Source organism: Oncorhynchus mykiss, chromosome 11, assembly GCF_013265735.2.
Source record: "Oncorhynchus mykiss isolate Arlee chromosome 11, USDA_OmykA_1.1, whole genome shotgun sequence".
Lineage (NCBI taxonomy): Eukaryota > Metazoa > Chordata > Actinopteri > Salmoniformes > Salmonidae > Oncorhynchus > Oncorhynchus mykiss.
Genome location: NC_048575.1, coordinates 8,029,010 through 8,047,706, shown reverse-complemented (window position 1 = coordinate 8,047,706; position 18,697 = coordinate 8,029,010). Strand labels below are relative to the sequence as shown.

Below are 18,697 nucleotides of genomic sequence, written 5' to 3'. Positions count from 1 at the left end.
CCCCATATGGGCATTGAGAGAGAAATGATCATCTGGATTGAAAACATCTGTTTGCCTTCATAAAGCTGTTTGTCTGAGCCACATAGTAGGCCCTTGTAACACACAGCGTTATAAGAGTTTGAGTTAATTATACTGGATACACAATGGTCAAAGCTAGTGAGTGTCTTTCTGGCTAGGTTTTTCTCTGTTTCAGAAATGTGGTTATGCATATCCCAGTGTGAGCGTAGTATCTGAGGACGTTTCTAGTGAATACGTCTGTTTGTCCTAGGTTTGGGGACTCTGTGAAAGGGAACCTGGTGATTGGCATCTTGGCTTGGCCCTCCCCCTGGGTGATTGTGATTGGCTCGTTCTTCTCATGCTGTGGAGCAGGTCTACAGAGTCTCACTGGAGCCCCCCGGCTGCTGCAGGCCATCGCAAGGGACGGCATCGTGCCATTCCTACAGGTCAGACACACACATACTGTAGATGCACACACACACACACGCACGCACAAACAAACAAACACACTCTCTGGCTGTCCCTGTCTCCCAGGTGTTTGGTCATGGCAAGGCTAATGGAGAGCCCACCTGGGCCCTGCTGTTGACTGGTGGGATCTGTGAGATCGGTATCCTCATCGCTTCTCTGGACGCTGTCGCCCCCATCCTCTCCATGTGAGTACCCCCCTCTACCATCCTCTCCATGTGAGTACCCCTCTCTACCATCCTCTCCATGTCAGTACCCCTCTCTACCATCCTCTCCGTGTCAGTACCCCCCTCTACCATCCTCTCCGTCAGTACCCCCCTCTACCATCCTCTCCATGTGAGTACCCCTCTCTACCATCCTCTCCGTGTCAGTACCCCTCTCTACCATCCTCTCCGTGTCAGTACCCCCCTCTACCATCCTCTCCGTCAGTACCCCCCTCTACCATCCTCTCCGTCAGTACCCCCTCTACCATCCTCTCCGTCAGTACCCCCCTCTACCATCCTCTCCGTCAGTACCCCCCTCTACCATCCTCTCTGTGAGTACCCCCCTCTACCATCCTCTCCGTCAGTACCCCCCTCTACCATCCTCTCTGTGAGTACCCCCCTCTACCATCCTCTCTGTGAGTACCCCCCTCTACCATCCTCTCTGTGAGTACCCCCCTCTACCATCCTCTCCGTGAGTACCCCCCTCTACCATCCTCTCCGTCAGTACCCCCCTCTACCATCCTCTCCGTCAGTACCCCCCTCTACCATCCTCTCTGTGAGTACCCCCCTCTACCATCCTCTCCGTCAGTACCCCCCTCTACCATCCTTTCTGTGAGTACCCCCCTCTACCATCCTCTCTGTGAGTACCCCCCTCTACCATCCTCTCTGTGAGTACCCCCCTCTACCATCCTCTCTGTGAGTACCCCCTCTACCATCCTCTCTGTGAGTACCCCCCTCTACCATCCTCTCTGTGAGTACCCCCCTCTACCATCCTCTCCGTCAGTACCCCCCTCTACCATCCTCTCCGTCAGTACCCCCCTCTACCATCCTCTCCGTCAGTACCCCCCTCTACCATCCTTTCTGTGAGTACCCCCCTCTACCATCCTCTCTGTGAGTACCCCCCTCTACCATCCTCTCTGTGAGTACCCCCCTCTACCATCCTCTCTGTGAGTACCCCCCTCTACCATCCTCTCTGTGAGTACCCCCCTCTACCATCCTCTCTGTGAGTACCCCCCTCTACCATCCTCTCTGTGAGTACCCCCCTCTACCATCCTCTCTGTGAGTACCCCCCTCTACCATCCTCTCTGTGAGTACCCCCCTCTACCATCCTCTCCGTCAGTACCCCCCTCTACCATCCTCTCCGTCAGTACCCCCCTCTACCATCCTCTCCATCAGTACCCCCCTCTACCATCCTTTCTGTGAGTACCCCCCTCTACCATCCTCTCTGTGAGTACCCCCCTCTACCATCCTCTCTGTGAGTACCCCCCTCTACCATCCTCTCTGTGAGTACCCCCCTCTACCATCCTCTCTGTGAGTACCCCCCTCTACCATCCTCTCTGTGAGTACCCCCCTCTACCATCCTCTCTGTGAGTACCCCCTCTACCATCCTCTCTGTGAGTACCCCCCTCTACCATCCTCTCTGTGAGTACCCCCCTCTACCATCCTCTCCGTCAGTACCCCCCTCTACCATCCTCTCCGTCAGTACCCCCCTCTACCATCCTCTCCGTCAGTACCCCCCTCTACCATCCTTTCTGTGAGTACCCCCCTCTACCATCCTCTCTGTGAGTACCCCCCTCTACCATCCTCTCTGTGAGTACCCCCCTCTACCATCCTCTCTGTGAGTACCCCCCTCTACCATCCTCTCTGTGAGTACCCCCCTCTACCATCCTCTCTGTGAGTACCCCCCTCTACCATCCTCTCTGTGAGTACCCCCCTCTACCATCCTCTCTGTGAGTACCCCCCTCTACCATCCTCTCTGTGAGTACCCCCCTCTACCATCCTCTCTGTGAGTACCCCCCTCTACCATCCTCTCCGTCAGTACCCCCCTCTACCATCCTCTCCGTCAGTACCCCCCTCTACCATCCTCTCCATCAGTACCCCCCTCTACCATCCTTTCTGTGAGTACCCCCCTCTACCATCCTCTCTGTGAGTACCCCCCTCTACCATCCTCTCTGTGAGTACCCCCCTCTACCATCCTCTCTGTGAGTACCCCCCTCTACCATCCTCTCTGTGAGTACCCCCCTCTACCATCCTCTCTGTGAGTACCACCCTCTACCATCCTCTCTGTGAGTACCACCCTCTACCATCCTCTCTGTGAGTACCACCCTCTACCATCCTCTCTGTGAGTACCACCCTCTACCATCCTCTCTGTGAGTACCCCCCTCTACCATCCTCTCTGTGAGTACCCCCCTCTACCATCCTCTCTGTGAGTACCCCCCTCTACCATCCTCTCTGTGAGTACCCCCCTCTACCATCCTCTCTGTGAGTACCCCCCTCTACCATCCTCTCTGTGAGTACCCCCCTCTACCATCCTCTCTGTGAGTACCCCCCTCTACCATCCTCTCTGTGAGTACCCCCCTCTACCATCCTCTCTGTGAGTACCCCCCTCTACCATCCTCTCTGTGAGTACCCCCCTCTACCATCCTCTCTGTGAGTACCCCTCTCTACCATCCTCTCCGTCAGTACCCCTCTCTACCATCCTCTCTCTGTCAGACTCTCTCCCACTCCTCCCAACTTTTCTCCACCTACACATCAACCTCTCTCTACCTTCCTCTCTTTCTTTCCCTTCTTCGTTTCATCCTTCCATCCCTCCCTCTCACACTTGCTCTCCCATCTGCTGTAATGTAACCTAACTGCAGTGTTGCAGAACTGGTCTCTGGATGTTAACTGACAGACGGTAGTGGTGTGTAATCTCACCTCTCCGTCATTGTATCTCTCTCTCCCCGTCAGGTTCTTTTTGATGTGCTACCTGTTTGTCAACCTGGCCTGTGCCCTCCAGACCCTGCTCTGCACCCCCAACTGGAGACCCCGCTTCAAGTTCTACCACTGGTAAGGGGAAAGCCCTCTCTATTACTTTATATCATGGTGCTGCTGGCTGTTCTAATGCCCTCTCAAATTAGCACTCTAAGGTTCACTGTTTTCTCCTGCTTCATCAGGTACTGTAGTAGTCTCTTGGGACTCTGTTAGCCTAGGAACTAACCAGCTAACTTCACCGGAGGAGGTTGTTATTGAGCTCAGTGACAGGACCTCTGAGGACAGACACACATACAGATACACGTACACACACACACATACATCTGGCACAAACACCCTATCCCTGGAGCCGGGGCTTGTGGCAGCTATGTGCCAGGTGTTTCTATAGCCTAGCTAAGGAGCTTTGGCTCTGCTCCCATGGGCGACTCCAGAAAGCAGGTCCCTGCTGGGCCACTGGTGTGTCTGAGGAGGGGGGGGGGGGGGGGGGGGGGGGGGGGGCAGCTCTCTACCCATCCTTACTGAGGGGGGGGGGGCAGCTCTCTACCCATCCTTACTGAGGGGGGGGGGGGCAGCTATCTACCCGTCCTTACTGAGGGGGGGGGGCAGCTATCTACCCGTCCTTACTGAGGGGGGGGGCAGCTATCTACCTGTCCTTACTGAGGGGGGGGCAGCCATCTACCCTTCCTTACTGAGGGGGGGGCAGCTATCTACCCTTCCTTACTGAGGGGGGGGCAGCTATCTACCCGTCCTTACTGGGGGGGGTGGCAGCTATCTACCCGTCCTTACTGAAGGGGTGGCAGCTATCTACCCGTCCTTACTGAGGGGGGGGCAGCTATCTACCCGTCCTTACTGAGGGGGGGGTGGCAGCTATCTACCCGTCCTTACTGAGGGGGGGGTGGCAGCTATCTACCCGTCCTTACTGAGGGGGGGGGGGGCAGCTATCTACCCGTCCTCACTGGGGGGGCAGCTATCTACCCGTCCTCACTGGGGGGGCAGCTATCTACCCGTCCTCACTGGGGGGGGGGCTATCTACCCGTCCTTACTGCCATCACCAAAAGCCCTACTGGGCAGCCTAAATCTCATGATCTTAAACTGGCCAGTTAGTCAAGGTCCACGCTAGAGGTCATATAAGCTTGCATTGTGAATATACAGGCACACATCTCTTTTATCGTGTCCACAGGTAAATGGATCTGAGTTAAAGGTCCAGTGCAGTGTTTTTATCTCAATATCAAATCATTTCTGGATAACATTTAAGTACCTTACTGTGATTGTTTCCAATTAGTGGTAAAAAATAAACAAAAATCTTAGCTAAGAGTAAAAACAGGCAAAAATGTCAAGCTGTCTTCTCTAACAGCTTTTACTGTTATAGGGAAAATTATCATAGTTTTCACAGTATTATTCCAACCTCCATACTGTGGAAATGTATATAAAACACAGGAAAATCTAATTTTTTACTGCACTGGGCCTTTAAACAAGTATGGGTATTTGCTGTCTGGTACTGAAGTCCAGAGAGAACATGTGATTGGCTTAGGTTATCCTTAAATGAGGTCTAACATGCTAAAATTCTGAATGATCCCTTTAAGACGAGTGACTTTTACCTCCATTTTGTCTTTCTCTCGTCCCCCACAGGGCTCTGTCTTTCCTGGGCGCCAGTCTGTGTGTCTCCCTGATGTTCATCTCCTCCTGGTACTATGCCCTGGTGGCCATGCTCATCGCTGGCTGTATCTACAAGTACATTGAATACAGAGGGTAAGAGCTAATTTATTATACATTTTGTCCTCTCAACACAAATAGGATATACATATTATAATAATGGTGAGATCCTGGTTAGTTGTAGCTCTCTCTGTTTGTCCTGGACCTCCTGGCACTCCTCCTCTTCTCGTTCTCTCCATCTCCAGGGCGGAGAAGGAGTGGGGGGACGGTATCCGTGGTCTATCGCTCAACGCTGCCCGCTACGCCCTCATTCGCCTGGAGGAGGCACCGCCCCACACCAAGAACTGGAGGTGCGCGTGTCTGCGCGTGTGTTTAGGTTTATGTGCATATACATTTGTTTGCTACAACAGTGACACCACATTTCTGAACAACCAGCAGTAGACAGATGTGGGACTCTGCAACAGAGGCTTGACAACATGGTGTATTCTTACCATTAACTGAGTAATCCAGAGAATGAGAGAGAATTACTATTTGATTAATCTCTGAGCCTTCTCCGTAATCTCACTGTGAAAAAAAGATACCGGTAAGCCTAAACAGCATAGCAGCCCCAGGACAGTGCCTGTCCAAAAAGTGGAGCATTTACATCAGGAAAGATTGAGGTCAAACTTGGGTATTGGGTCGTCTCCCGTCTGCCACTGGCATCATCCACAGTGCCATTCCCAGGGCATAGCCTAATCTACAGTATCAAAGTCAAGATTTCTCCCTGTGCCATCTGGCGCGGCGGGGCGGGATACAGAGTACTTACACCCACCCAGCGCCCACGCTCGGCTCGCGACGTACCCCCCTAAGCCTCTTTACACAGTAGCTGACGTGCCACCAGCCTTCGACAGCAGGAACCGTGTACCGAGACTGTTAGGAAGCAGGAGCCATGTACCGAGACTGTTAGGAAGCAGGAGCCATGTACCGAGACTGTTAGGAAGCAGGAGCCATGTACCGAGACTGTTAGGAAGCAGGAGCCATGCACCGAGACTGTTAGGAAGCAGGAGCCATGTACCGAGACTGTTAGGAAGCAGGAGCCATGTACCGAGACTGTTAGGAAGCAGGAGCCATGTACCGAGACTGTTAGGAAGCAGGAGCCATGTACCGAGACTGTTAGGATGTTAGGAAGCAGGAGCCATGTACCGAGACTGTTAGGAAGCAGGAGCCATGTACCGAGAATGTTAGGAAGCAGGAGCCATGTACCGAGACTGTTAGGAAGCAGGAGCCATGTACCGAGACTGTTAGGAAGCAGGAGCCATGTACCGAGACTGTTAGGAAGCAGGAGCCATGTACCGAGACTGTTAGGAAGCAGGAGCCATGTACCAAGACTGTTAGGAAGCAGGAGCCATGTACCGAGACTGTTAGGAAGCAGGAGCCATGTACCGAGACTGTTAGGAAGCAGGATTGGATGTATAGTTTTGATCTGGTTGTTTAAATCTTATCATCTGTCCAGTTTGTTTTGACTCCAAATGACCTCTAGTGAGAGTGTATACAGGATTTCCCTTCACTATTAAACCCTGTGTGTTGTGTGTTTTGTGTGGTGTGTTGTGTGTGTGTTGTGTGTATGTGGCTAACAAAACCATCAGACAATAGACGGGTTTAGTTTGTTATTTGATGTGTTCCATCAAATTTACTCTGAGCCATCCAGGCTGAATGACTCATACTGATCTCTGGTTAACTCTGAGCCATCCAGGCTGAATGACTCATACTGATCTCTGGTTAACTCTGAGCGATCCAGGCTGAATGACTCATACTGATCTCTGGTTGACTGAGCCATCCAGGCTGAATGACTCATACTGATCTCTGGTTGACTCTGAGCCATCCAGGCTGAATGACTCTCATACTGATCTCTGGTTAACTCTGAGCCATCCAGGCTGAATGACTCTCATACTGATCTCTGGTTAACTCTGAGCCATCCAGGCTGAATGACTCTCATACTGATCTCTGGTTGACTCTGAGCCATCCAGGCTGAATGACTCTCATACTGATCTCTGGTTTACTCTGAGCCATCCAGGCTGAATGACTCTCATACCGACCTCTGGTTGACTCTGAGCCATCCAGGCTGAATGACTCTCATGCTGACCTCTGGTTAACTCTGAGCCATCCAGGCTGAATGACTCATACTGACCTCTGGTTAACTCTGAGCCATCCAGGCTGAATGACTCATACTGACCTCTGGTTAACTCTGAGCCATCCAGGCTGAATGACTCATACTGACCTCTGGTTAACTCTGAGCCATCCAGGCTGAATGACTCATACTGACCTCTGGTTAACTCTGAGCCATCCAGGCTGAATGACTCTCATACTGATCTCTGGTTAACTGAGTCATCCAGGCTGAATGACTCTCATATTGATCTCTGGTTAACTGAGCCATCCGGGCTGAATGACTCTCATACCGACCTCTGGTTAACTGAGCCATCCAGGCTGAATGACTCTCATACTGATCTCTGGTTAACTCTGAGCCATCCAGGCTGAATGACTCATACTGACCTCTGGTTAACTCTGAGCCATCCAGGCTGAATGACTCATACTGACCTCTGGTTAACTCTGAGCCATCCAGGCTGAATGACTCTCATACGGACTTCTTGTTAACTCTGAGCCATCCAGGCTGAATGACTCTCATACTGATCTCTGGTTAACTGAGCCATCCAGGCTGAATGACTCTCATATTGATCTCTGGTTAACTGAGCCATCCGGGCTGAATGACTCTCATACTGATCTCTGGTTAACTCTACAAAGCAGTTTGACCTCTGACCTATGGACAGAAATGAATGATCTTCATGAACATCCAAGTTACGCTTAGATACTGTTATAGGCTAATGCAGTGTAATGTAACTTATAACACAGTATGTTCACCCCTGTCTTCCCTGGTCGTAGGCTATAATACAGTATGTTCACCCCTGTCTTCCCTGGTCGTAGGCTATAATACAGTATGTTCACCCCTGTCTTCCCTGGTCGTAGGCTATAATACAGTATGTTCACCCCCGTCTTCCCTGGTCGTAGGTTATAATACAGCATGTTCACCCCGTCTTCCCTGGTCGTAGGCTATAATACAGCATGTTCACCCCCGTCTTCCCTGGTCGTAGGCTATAATACAGTATGTTCACCCTTGTCTTCCCTGGTCGTAGGCTATAATACAGTATGACTTGTCTTATGTCTCATTACCCTTGTCTTCCCTGGTCGTAGGCTATAATACAGTATGACTTGTCTGATGTCTCATTACCCTTGTCTTCCCTGGTCGTAGGCCCCAGATGCTGGTGCTATTGAACCTAGAGTCTGACCACACGGTGAAACACCCACGCCTGCTCTCCTTCTGCACCCAGCTCAAAGCAGGGAAAGGCCTGACCATCGTGGGCTCTGTGCTGCAGGGCACCTACATGATCAAGGAGGACGAGGTCAAGAAGGCTGAGCAGGTACTGTAGGCCCCGGCTCAGATTCTACGCTGTGGATTTGTTTCAATAGTCGTTCTTCTTCTTCTTCTTCGTCAGTAATGACGTGAAAGAACCTGGTAGGTGAAAGGAAGATGGTGGGAATCTCTCTCCTAACGTCTTTAACCTCTTGATTCTAGCCATCCCGGATCCGGGATCGTGAATACAGCCTCAAGCCTCAGCCATAACCCAACGTTAACTATTCATGAAAATCGCAAATGAAATGAAATAAATATGCTAGCCTCAAGCTTAGCCTTTTGTTAACAACACTGTCATCTCAAATTTTCAAAGTATGCTTCTCAACCATAGGAAAACAATCATTTGTGTAACAGTAGCTAGTTAGCGTAGCATTTAGCGTTAGCATTAGCGTTAGCATTCAGCAGGCAACATTTTCACAAAAAACAGAAAAGCATTCAAATAAAATCATTTACCTTTGAAGAACTTCAGATGTTTTCAATGAGGAGACTATGTTAGATAGCAAATGTTCAGTTTTTCCTGAAAGATTATTTGTTTAGGAGAAATTGCTCCGTTTGGTGCGTCACGTTTGGCTACCAAAAAAAAAACGAAAATCCAGTCATCAAAACGCCTAACTTTTTCCAAATTAACTCCATAATATCAACTGAAACATGGCAAACATTGTTTAGAACCAATCCTCAAGGTGTTTTTCACATATCTCTTCAATGATATATCGTTCGTGGAAGAGTGCTTTCTCTCCTGAATCCCAGGAGAAAATGCCCGCACCTGAAGATTACGCACCAATTTAGACAAAGGACACCGGGCGGACCCCTGGAAAATGTAGTCTCTTATGGCCAATCTTCCAATGATATGCCTACAAATACGTCACAATGCTGCAGACATCTTGAAGAAACGACAGAAAGCGCAGGCTCGTTCCTGGTGCATTCACAGCCATATAAGGAGACAAGGGAAAACAGAGCTTCAGAAATTCTGCTCATTTCCTGTTTGAAGTTTCATCTTGGTTTTGCCTGTAGCATGAGTTCTGTGGCACTCACAGATAATATCTTTGCAGTTTTGGAAACGTTAGACTGTTTTCTTTCCAAAGCTGTCAATTATATGCATAGTCGAGCATCTTTTCGTGACAAAATATTGCGCTTAAAACGGGCACGTTTTTTTATCCAATAATGAAATAGCGCCCCCATAGACTCAACTTAATGTAGCAGGGATTTATGGAGGAACGGAGCTGAGGGAAGATATACCCTTTAGACTACAGTAGATGTGTCCTATGTCTCTGAGACACCTGTTCAGAGAAGCAACTCAGCGTGAGAGGAGTTTAGACGTTGCTGGTTATTCCTTTAAAGAGACTGTCATCTACTGGTAGACCAAAGCAATTTTCAGAGAGCAGTTCCTCAGATTACAACGAGAATGCTACAAATATCATGCCTCAACGCCTAAAAAAACAAACATAGGTATTGAAGACAAGGGTAATGATAACCAGGGTTTGAGTCCATTAAGATTCTTTCACATCAGGAAATCATATTATTGTCCTTCTTTTCTCACTCTTTCTCCATCAGAACGTCAAGTCGTCGATGGCGACGGAGCGTACCAAGGGCTTCTGCCATGTGGTGGCATCGTCCAACCTGCGCGATGGTTTCTCCCACCTCATCCAGACGGCAGGCCTGGGGGGCATGAAACACAACACAGTCCTCATGGCCTGGCCCGGTACCTGGAAACAGTCCAATGACCCTGTCTCCTGGAAGAACTTCATAGGTTAGTCAGTGTGACCCACTGGGAATTTGAGACTGCGCCAGTCTCAAATGTATTTTTCAGAATACAGTGGTCACCATTCACGTAATACATTAAATATATAGATATGTCCGAGTTTACAAAAGAAAAATACAAAAAAAATCATGTTTTTTGCTTTGTATAATTCTTTACCAGATCTAATGTGTTATATTCTCCTACATTAATTTCACATTTCCACACACTTCAAAGTGTTTCCTTTCAAATGGTATCAAGAATATGCATATCCTTGCATCAGGTCCTGAGCTACAGGCAGTTAGATTTGGGTATTTCATTTTAGGAGAGAATTTTTAAAAAGGGTCCAATTTTTTTTTTAGGTTAAATATAGACATCTGAGTTTGCAAGCGACGTTGTGTACTTCTTCAGAGTGGACCGGCGAGCAACAACATCACCTCACCGAGTCATCCATGACTTCTTCAAGTTTAGCACCATATCTACACATTTTTGAATGATGATGATTTATGATGGTGAAGAGGGTGATTTGAATTTACAATATACAACGGGGGTTGGCAACTAGGTTGTGGCCTCCACCAATTGGTTCCTGAGCTTGTAGTAGTCGGTGGGCCAGACTATAATTAGCCAATAGCCTACTAGCTTCCCACTTCATAGCCCTACGCTAGACAATTAACGTTGTTAGTGGGATAATCATTTCAATAACAAAAACATTATAATGTGTATCTGATTACAGTGGTACAATCACCAACGGCTCTATTAATAGTCCTACCTACTCTATTCAAATGTATTCATCTGACCTTATTTCTCCAATGCCAAACCAGTGTGTCTTGTTTGCAACGAAACTGTCGCTGTTTGCAAAAAATTCAATCTGATGTCATTATGAACAATATTCAGAAGTTGATTTTCCGCCCGAGTCCGACGCAGAAAGGAGGTGGGCCTATTTAAGGAATGCAAGGTGACGGTATTGGAGGAAATGGCTGTCCCGACATATGCTATATGGATAACATAATTGCGTCTGTCAAACAGGTAAGCCTACCTCCTATGTCTTAGTGTTCTTGTTGGTGCGTTTGCCTTCTCAACATTCATATGGATTTTTAGAAACGCCGATCTACACTCGAGTGATGGCTGCATCTCAACTCCGTATTTCCACACGGGATTGATGGCTGCATCTCAACTTGTCTTTCCACACGGGATTGATGGCTGCATCTCCTCTCGTATTTCCACACGGGATTGATGGCTGCATCTCCTCTCGTATTTTCACACGGGATTGATGGCTGCATCTCAACTTGTCTTTCCACACGGGATTGATGGCTGTATTTCCACACGGGATTGATGGCTTCATCTCCTCTCGTATTTTCACAAGGGATTGTTGGCCGTATTTCCACACGGGATTGATGGCTGTATTTCCACACGGGATTGATGGCTGCATCTCCTCTCGTATTTTCACAAGGGATTGTTGGCCGTATTTCCACACGGGATTGATGGCTGCATCACAAACTCATTTTTTTCTAATGGATCCAATTATATTCCATTCTCTTGTTTTTATCATGGACATAATATTGAGCTTTCACATGACAGTTTTACACATTTTATCAAGCTGTTGGTGCTTGCTTCTATTTATATCAAACCATTTGACCCACTGTAGGTTGAGATTGTTGTTTCCTAACATTTATTTCTTTAAAATGTTCTGTAGTGAATCAAAAACAATACCCATCAAATCCCACATTATGTTAATGAAGTCCTGTGTGTAACTCAAATGTGTGTTTTTGTGTCTGGATTGGGAAGGTGGGAAACATATCAACAAGAGAAGGAAGTCAATCAATCTTATAAATTCTCTTCCGTTTATGAGCTGCCACTCCTCATGCCATGAAGGAGAAAATAATACCAACATGAAACTTTGATTCATTGATTGAATGGAACCATATCAATGCTTGTGAATCATGACGGTCGTTATGACTGTAAAAGATTAAAACAATTCAGATTCACGTTTGTGAATGGACCTTACGAGAGATTCACGTTTGTGAATGGACCTTACGAGAGGAAATCTTAGCACTTCTCACACGTCTCATGGGTCTAAACAAAACATAGAAAACACTGCCAGAAACACACAATAGGACCAGTCAGACAGATACCTTTCGTCCCACCCCACACATGCCCATATGTCAGATACCTTTCCTCCCCTCCAACCCCACACCTGTCCATATATCAGATACCTTTCCTCGCCTCCCACCCCACACCTGTCCATATATCAGATACCTTTCCTCCCCTCCCACCCCACACCTGTCCATATATCAGACAGATACCTTTCCTCCCCTCCCACCCCACACCTGCCCATATATCAGATACCTTTCCTTCCCTCCCACCCCACACCTGTCCATATATCAGATACCTTTCCTCCCCTCCCACCCCACACCTGCCCATATATCAGATACCTTTCCTCCCCTCCCACCCCACACCTGCCCATATATCAGACAGATACCTTTCTTCCCCTCCCACCCCACACCTGTCCATATATCAGTCAGATACCTTTCCTCCCCTCCCTCCCCACACCTGTCCATATATCAGTCAGATACCTTTCCTCCCCTCCCTCCCCACACCTGTCCATATATCAGTCAGATACCTTTCCTCCCCTCCCTCCCCACACCTGTCCATATATCAGTCAGATACCTTTCCTCCCCTCCCTCCCCACACCTATCCATATATCAGTCAGATACCTTTCCTCCCCTCCCTCCCCAAACCTGTCTATATATCAGATACCTTTCCTCCCCTCCCACCCCACACCTGTCCATATATCAGATACCTTTCCTCCCCTCCCACCCCACACCTGTCCATATATCAGATACCTTTCCTCCCCTCCCTCCCCAAACCTGTCCATATATCAGATACCTTTCCTCCCCTCCCACCCCACACCTGCCCATATATCAGACAGATACCTCCCCTCCCCTCCCACCCCACACCTGTCCATATATCAGATACCTTTCCTCCCCTCCCTCCCCACACCTGTCCATATATCAGATACCTTTCCTCCCCTCCCACCCCACACCTGCCCAGATATCAGATACCTTTCCTCCCCTCCCACCCCACACCTGCCCAGATATCAGATACCTTTCCTCCCCTCCCTCCCCACACCTGTCCATATGTCAGATACCTTTCCTCCCCTCCCACCCTACACACACCTGTCCATATATCAGATACCTTTCCTCCCCTCCCACCCCACACCTGTCCATATATCAGATACCTTTCCTCCCCTCCCACCCCACACCTGTCCATATATCAGATACCTTTCCTCCCCTCCCTCCCCACACCTGTCCATATATCAGATACCTTTCCTCCCCTCCCACCCCACACCTGCCCATATATCAGACAGATACCTCCCCTCCCCTCCCACCCCACACCTGTCCATATATCAGACAGATATCTCCCCTCCCACCCCACACCTGCCCAGATATCAGATACCTTTCCTCCCCTCCAAACCCACACCTGTCCATATATCAGATACCTTTCCTCCCCTCCCACCCCACACCTGTCCATATATCAGATACCTTTCCTCCCCTCCCACCCCACACCTGTCCATATATCAGATACCTCCCCTCCCCTCCCACCCCACACCTGTCCATATATCAGACAGATATCTCCCCTCCCACCCCACACCTGCCCAGATATCAGATACCTTTCCTCCCCTCCAAACCCACACCTGTCCATATATCAGATACCTTTCCTCCCCTCCCACCCCACACCTGTCCATATATCAGATACCTTTCCTCCCCTCCCACCCCACACCTGTCCATATATCAGATACCTTTCCTCCCCTCCCACCCCACACCTGTCCATATATCAGATACCTTTCCTCCCCTCCCTCCCCACACCTATCCATATATCAGTCAGATACCTTTCCTCCCCTCCCTCCCCAAACCTGTCTATATATCAGATACCTTTCCTCCCCTCCCACCCCACACCTGTCCATATATCAGATACCTTTCCTCCCCTCCCACCCCACACCTGTCCATATATCAGATACCTTTCCTCCCCTCCCTCCCCAAACCTGTCCATATATCAGATACCTTTCCTCCCCTCCCACCCCACACCTGCCCATATATCAGACAGATACCTCCCCTCCCCTCCCACCCCACACCTGTCCATATATCAGATACCTTTCCTCCCCTCCCTCCCCACACCTGTCCATATATCAGATACCTTTCCTCCCCTCCCACCCCACACCTGCCCAGATATCAGATACCTTTCCTCCCCTCCCACCCCACACCTGCCCAGATATCAGATACCTTTCCTCCCCTCCCTCCCCACACCTGTCCATATGTCAGATACCTTTCCTCCCCTCCCACCCTACACACACCTGTCCATATATCAGATACCTTTCCTCCCCTCCCACCCCACACCTGTCCATATATCAGATACCTTTCCTCCCCTCCCACCCCACACCTGTCCATATATCAGATACCTTTCCTCCCCTCCCTCCCCACACCTGTCCATATATCAGATACCTTTCCTCCCCTCCCACCCCACACCTGCCCATATATCAGACAGATACCTCCCCTCCCCTCCCACCCCACACCTGTCCATATATCAGACAGATATCTCCCCTCCCACCCCACACCTGCCCAGATATCAGATACCTTTCCTCCCCTCCAAACCCACACCTGTCCATATATCAGATACCTTTCCTCCCCTCCCACCCCACACCTGTCCATATATCAGATACCTTTCCTCCCCTCCCACCCCACACCTGTCCATATATCAGATACCTTTCCTCCCCTCCAACCCCACACCTGCCCATATATCAGATACCTTTCCTCCCCTCCCACCCCACACCTGCCCATATCAGACAGATACCTTTCCTCCCCTCCAACCCCACACCTGCCCATATATCAGATACCTTTCCTCCCCTCCCTCCCCACACCTGTCCATATATCAGTCAGATACCTTTCCTCCCCTCCCTCCCCACACCTGTCCATATATCAGTCAGATACCTTTCCTCCCCTCCCTCCCCACACCTATCCATATATCAGTCAGATACCTTTCCTCCCCTCCCTCCCCTCCCTCCCCAAACCTGTCTATATATCAGATACCTTTCCTCCCCTCCCACCCCACACCTGTCCATATATCAGATACCTTTCCTCCCCTCCCACCCCACACCTGTCCATATATCAGATACCTTTCCTCCCCTCCCTCCCCAAACCTGTCCATATATCAGATACCTTTCCTCCCCTCCCACCCCACACCTGCCCATATATCAGACAGATACCTCCCCTCCCCTCCCACCCCACACCTGTCCATATATCAGATACCTTTCCTCCCCTCCCTCCCCACACCTGTCCATATATCAGATACCTTTCCTCCCCTCCCACCCCACACCTGCCCAGATATCAGATACCTTTCCTCCCCTCCCACCCCACACCTGCCCAGATATCAGATACCTTTCCTCCCCTCCCTCCCCACACCTGTCCATATGTCAGATACCTTTCCTCCCCTCCCACCCCACACCTGTCCATATATCAGATACCTTTCCTCCCCTCCCACCCCACACCTGTCCATATATCAGATACCTTTCCTCCCCTCCCTCCCCACACCTGTCCATATATCAGATACCTTTCCTCCCCTCCCACCCCACACCTGCCCATATATCAGACAGATACCTCCCCTCCCCTCCCACCCCACACCTGTCCATATATCAGACAGATACCTCCCCTCCCACCCCACACCTGCCCAGATATCAGATACCTTTCCTCCCCTCCAAACCCACACCTGCCCATATATCAGACATATACCTTTCTTCCCCTCCCACCCCACACCTGCCCATATATCAGACAGATACCTCCCCTCCCACCCCACACCTGCCCAGATATCAGATACCTTTCCTCCCCTCCAAACCCACACCTGTCCATATATCAGATACCTTTCCTCCCCTCCCACCCCACACCTGTCCATATATCAGATACCTTTCCTCCCCTCCCACCCCACACCTGTCCATATATCAGATACCTTTCCTCCCCTCCAACCCCACACCTGCCCATATATCAGATACCTTTCCTCCCCTCCCACCCCACACCTGCCCATATCAGACAGATACCTTTCCTCCCCTCCAACCCCACACCTGCCCATATATCAGATACCTTTCCTTCCCTCCCACCCCACACCTGTCCATATATCAGACAGATACCTTTCCTCCCCTCCCACCCCACACCTGTCCATATATCAGACAGATACCTTTCCTCCCCTCCCACCCCACACCTGTCCATATATCAGATACCTTCCCTCCCTCCCCACACCTGTCCATATATCAGACAGATACCTTTCCTCCCCTCCCACCCCACACCTGTCCATATATCAGACAGATACCTTTCCTCCCCTCCCACCCCACACCTGTCCATATATCAGATACCTTTCCTCCCCTCCCTCCCCACACCTGTCCATATATCAGATACCTTTCCTCCCCTCCCACCCCACACCTGCCCATATATCAGACAGATACCTTTCCTCCCCTCCCACCCCACACCTGTCCATATATCAGACAGATCTGATGGAAGCAGTGGTGGAGTGGATGGTCTGGACAGGAGGTCATGTGACGTGCTTTTCACTGTATAATGTGTTAGTTCTATAGATGAGGGGGGTGGGGGGGGGGGGTTGTCAGTTTAGATGCCGTGGACAAATTACATGGTAGACCTTTAGGCTACTCCAGTGATATGTAATAGCCTATATACTTTATGTGTCTATAGAAACCTTGAGATCCCCTGGTTCTCACGGTCAAGGTAATGATACAATACCTCGTCAGTGTACTCTGAAGAGGGAACAATGACATGTAGCTTCAAAACATTGTTCCAAAAACAGCACAAATGCGAGTTTTATTTTCGGCTATAGAATCACTGGTCCTCATTCCAAGTTGCACATCAAAATATTTAGGGTCATATGACGGTCTGCTCTGCCATTCCTCCCCATCACACCAGGGCTGCCCAGAATATCGGGTTGCTATAAGATAATGGACCCGTGAAAAACCGATCAAATAGCTTCCCACTACCATGAGATGTATATATTTAACGTATTAATGTAATGATTACCACAGCCCTTCCAAAAAAAATAAATTTAAATCATGTTTTAATGAGAACAAAATCCCACCCTGCTCCATGTATTCAATGTATTCCATTTCAAATGTGGCTCCCAGTGCGATGTCTTCCTGGCTATTATGAAGCATCTGATAATTACATGTGTCTTTTTAAATGAACATGATGCACAATCCTCTATAATAACATTACTGAGATGGGGGCGTGTGTGTTTGTGTGTACGTATTTAACCGCCTTTCTCTCTCTGTCCTCTCCACAGAAACTGTGAGGGAGACCACGGCGGCAAATCAGGCATTACTGGTGGCCAAGAACGTGGACAGCTTCCCCACCAACACGGATCGCTTGGGCGAGGGCACCATAGACGTGTGGTGGATCGTCCACGACGGAGGACTGCTCATGCTGCTACCTTTCCTCCTCCGCCAGCACAAGGTATCTACGGTTAGCATTTCACCGGGTTGTAATACAAAAAAACCCACCCTGGCCAGTTTATTAAGTACGTCCATCTAGTACCTGTGTCGGACCCCCTTTTGCCTCCAGAACAGCCTGAATTTTTCAGGGCGTGAATTCTACAAGGTGTGGCGTTCAAACGTTGCTCAATTGGTATCAAGGGTCGTAACGTGTGCCAGGACAACATTCCCCACACCATTACACCACCACTACCAGCCTGTACTGTTGACACAAGGCAGGATGGGGCCATGGACTCATGCTGCTTATGCTACTTCCTGACTCTGCCATCAGCATGACGCAACAGGAACCAGGAGTCGTCGGACCAGGCAATGTTTTTCCACTCCTCAATTGTCCAGTACTGGTGACGGCGTTGCCCACTGGAGCGGCTTCTTCTTGTTTTTAGCTGATAGGAGTGGAACCCGGTGTGGTCGTCTGCAGTAAGCAGCTCATCCGCGACAAGGATGGGCTACTTCGTTCCGAGATGCTGTTTTTTTTTTACACCACTGTTGTACTGCGCCAATATGTGCCTGTTTCTTGCCGTTTTCCTTCGACCTCTCATCAACAATCTGTTTTCGTCCACAGGACTGGCGCTGACTGGGTGTTTTGTGTTTGTTGCACCATTCTCTGTAAACCCTAGACACTGTCGTGCGTGAAAAGCCCAGGAGGCCGGCTGTTTCTGAGATACTGGAACCGGCGTGCCTGGCAACGACGATCATACCACGCTCAAATTCACTTAGGTCACTTGGTTTTGCCCATTCTAACGATGCCTGCTTTATATTGCAAGCCATGGCCTCGTGACTCGCTGTCTTAGGAGCGAACCATTTTGGTGAACAGGGTGGTGTACTTAATAAATTGAGAGGATGAACATACTGTACTGTACAGTACTTTTAATTTTTAACACACTTTATAGGCACACATAATTATA

At 49.5% G+C, this 18,697-nt stretch overlaps 1 protein-coding gene across 5 annotated transcripts in view; it reads left to right on the top strand.

Annotated features, from left to right (window-relative positions):
* Nucleotides 1-18,697, top strand: part of LOC110535210 (solute carrier family 12 member 7) — a 111,355-nt gene that overhangs the window by 75,623 nt on the left and 17,035 nt on the right. For all 5 annotated transcript variants that reach the window (XM_036934760.1, XM_036934759.1, XM_036934758.1 and 2 more), the window contains 8 exons: nucleotides 269-443; nucleotides 532-650; nucleotides 3,396-3,494; nucleotides 5,049-5,168; nucleotides 5,318-5,422; nucleotides 8,356-8,524; nucleotides 10,069-10,264; nucleotides 17,585-17,754. In XM_036934760.1, coding sequence (XP_036790655.1) covers nucleotides 269-443; nucleotides 532-650; nucleotides 3,396-3,494; nucleotides 5,049-5,168; nucleotides 5,318-5,422; nucleotides 8,356-8,524; nucleotides 10,069-10,264; nucleotides 17,585-17,754 — 1,153 coding nt within the window. The remainder of the gene's footprint in view (nucleotides 1-268; nucleotides 444-531; nucleotides 651-3,395; nucleotides 3,495-5,048; nucleotides 5,169-5,317; nucleotides 5,423-8,355; nucleotides 8,525-10,068; nucleotides 10,265-17,584; nucleotides 17,755-18,697) is intronic.